We start from the raw sequence: 2,357 nt of genomic DNA, 5'->3' as shown, positions 1-2,357 counted from the left end.
CTGTGTTTCAGATTTGAAAATGCTTTCACATACAAGTAAAGATTGCCTTTGGGGTGGATTGTAAAATATTAATTGGCAATATAAAAAAAATATGGATGAGTGTACTAAGTGGATTGGATCCTCTAACTCGAAATCTCTATATATTCATGTATCTATCTAATAAATTTACACTAAGTAATATAATTTTGTTTTTATGATTTTTATATTTAATTGAATAACACGTTTTAATTGAATCGAAACATAAATGGGGACATAGATTTGGGATCAGGAGAGCAGGATCCGTACTAAGCAGAGGCATTAAATGGTTCAACATAATATTGAACCAAAAGTGTAGTTGAAACTTAAAACAGTAACTAAAATCCTTGGCATCTTTCAATAACCAAGGCTAGTAAATTTATGCTATTCTTCATCTTGTTTCCAATGATTAAGAGATATTAATCTTCTGATGCATAGAGATCACAAAATTGAGTCACAGGGCTAATCTGATTACCCTTTCTAGCATCTTTTTTCTTGCCCCACTCATGCACCATCAAGGGTAACTCTGCTGCAGAAGTTAAGAAATGAATAGCTTGTTTTGGTGTCAAAATACTAACAATACCCTTAAGTGTTCTCATCCTTAAATCATCAGCTTTTAACAAAATCTCCTCCAAACCTTCCTCCTTTGGTGCCAAAGTTGATTCAACTTTGTTCTCCAACTCCTTTTTCTCACTCTCCCCCTTTGTTTCCTTAGCCATATTCATCTCAGTAACCACATGAGACAACTCAACCATTGAAGCATCTGCCACAGTTTCTTGATGCCTTGCCATAACATCAGTGATTTCCCTTTCTTCTCTAATAGTCCTTCTTTGCATCTCATCAACTTGACCAAGTTGTGTTGCTGAAATATCACCTAAGTCACATGTTCTTAAACCTTGTATTAGTTCATTCATCTTGGCCTCAAATTGCAAACCACACTTGGAATATAGAAGGTGAAATGCCATACTTGGTCTCCACCCACCAATCCAAAGAAAAGCCTCTTCTAAAGAGCTTCTCCAAGTTGGAGACAACATAGATAATACATCTTGTTTTGTCCACTTTGACTTGGCTTTGTAGTAAGACTCATAATGCTCAACCACCTTGGAAATCAGTGCTTGGAGTTGTTCATCTGTGAGGTGGGTTTTTGGCTCTTCAGCATCTAAAAGCTCCCTTAGAAGTTGGTTTTGCTCAGCAAGCCAGCACTCAAAAAATTTGTTGAAGGTTTCACCATCAAAATTGTCATTTTGATTGGTTTGTGAAAGGCACATGCCAGTGATTGGAAGCATAGACATAGCTAGATGTGAATTGCACAAAGTTCCTAAGCCCTATAATTCATAAACTAGAAGGAGCAACATATGGAATTGGTTTATACTTTATTTATGCAGGGGAATATGGAGAGGCAAGTGGCATAGTCGGTTTTCAGTTTCAAGGGAATATGCTAATGGATGGTATATGATTGGATTTGATTACGGTATGTCATGAAAAAAGTGAAAGGAGACAACTCCCACAACTGAGGAGATCACCTATCTGCAATGATGTCTCATTTTTTGTCCAAAGTTAATTACATATTGACACATGAATAAAAAAAATTAAAAATAAAAAATAATAAAAAGTAGTATTCTAATTGATTTGAGATAGAGAGTGATGACACCATCTAAGACATGGGATCATTGTGCCCCTCGGAAAACATGCCATGTACAATATTTGGATTTGTGTGTCCACTTGGGGAAAATCACATGATATGATATGATATAAAAATAATAATAATAATGGGTATGATTAAAAATAGTAAATAGAAGTATCAGGCTGAAAAATACAAGCAAGTGGTTTGACAACTATCTATTTGCACATACAACACTAATACAAGCAAGTGGTTTTACAACTATAGATTTGCATATACTAACTCTTCTATATAAATCAAAATTCTCTTTTGATTTGGAAAGGAAAGTAATATAAAATAAAGAAAAACTAAAGTACAATAATACTTTTATCTTTAAAATTAAAAGAAAAAATAATTTTCTCTCATGCATATGGCATAATTGAAGTTAGTTTTGTTATTGGAATATTTTTCATATATGTCTAAAGATTAAACATCCCATATTAAATTTAAGGAGTTCATTCATTTACCAATTGTCTTATGGTTGTTTAGTAAATAAATTATTATTTGTTACTTTTATTCACAACATTTACAGTCTTTTGACCAGCCCTTATGGACCCTATTTTTAATCTAAATAAATTTAATATTATAAGTTAATAGTTCAATAAATGAAAATTATGGGATAATACTCCCATATATGAATATTATATGTTAATAATTTCATCAATAAAAACTATTTAGAGTG

The 2,357-nt window shown here is 32.5% G+C and overlaps 1 protein-coding gene across 1 annotated transcript; it reads right to left on the bottom strand.

The window, feature by feature from the left end:
* On the bottom strand, positions 288 to 1,372 carry LOC109358679 (protein DOG1-like 4). Its single transcript, XM_019603062.1, has one exon. The coding sequence runs from the start codon at positions 1,305 to 1,307 to the stop codon at positions 435 to 437; it is 873 nt and encodes a 290-aa protein (XP_019458607.1). The 5' UTR covers positions 1,308 to 1,372; the 3' UTR covers positions 288 to 434.

Source organism: Lupinus angustifolius, chromosome LG01 (assembly GCF_001865875.1).
Source record: "Lupinus angustifolius cultivar Tanjil chromosome LG01, LupAngTanjil_v1.0, whole genome shotgun sequence".
Lineage (NCBI taxonomy): Eukaryota > Viridiplantae > Streptophyta > Magnoliopsida > Fabales > Fabaceae > Lupinus > Lupinus angustifolius.
Note: the sequence above shows the minus strand (reverse complement) of the source record. Positions and strands in the feature narration are given on the sequence as shown.

Coding starts and splice junctions, on each gene's coding strand:
- LOC109358679 (XM_019603062.1), bottom strand. CDS start 1,307: ATGTCTATGCTTCCAATCACTGGCATGTGCCTTTCACAAACCAATCAA.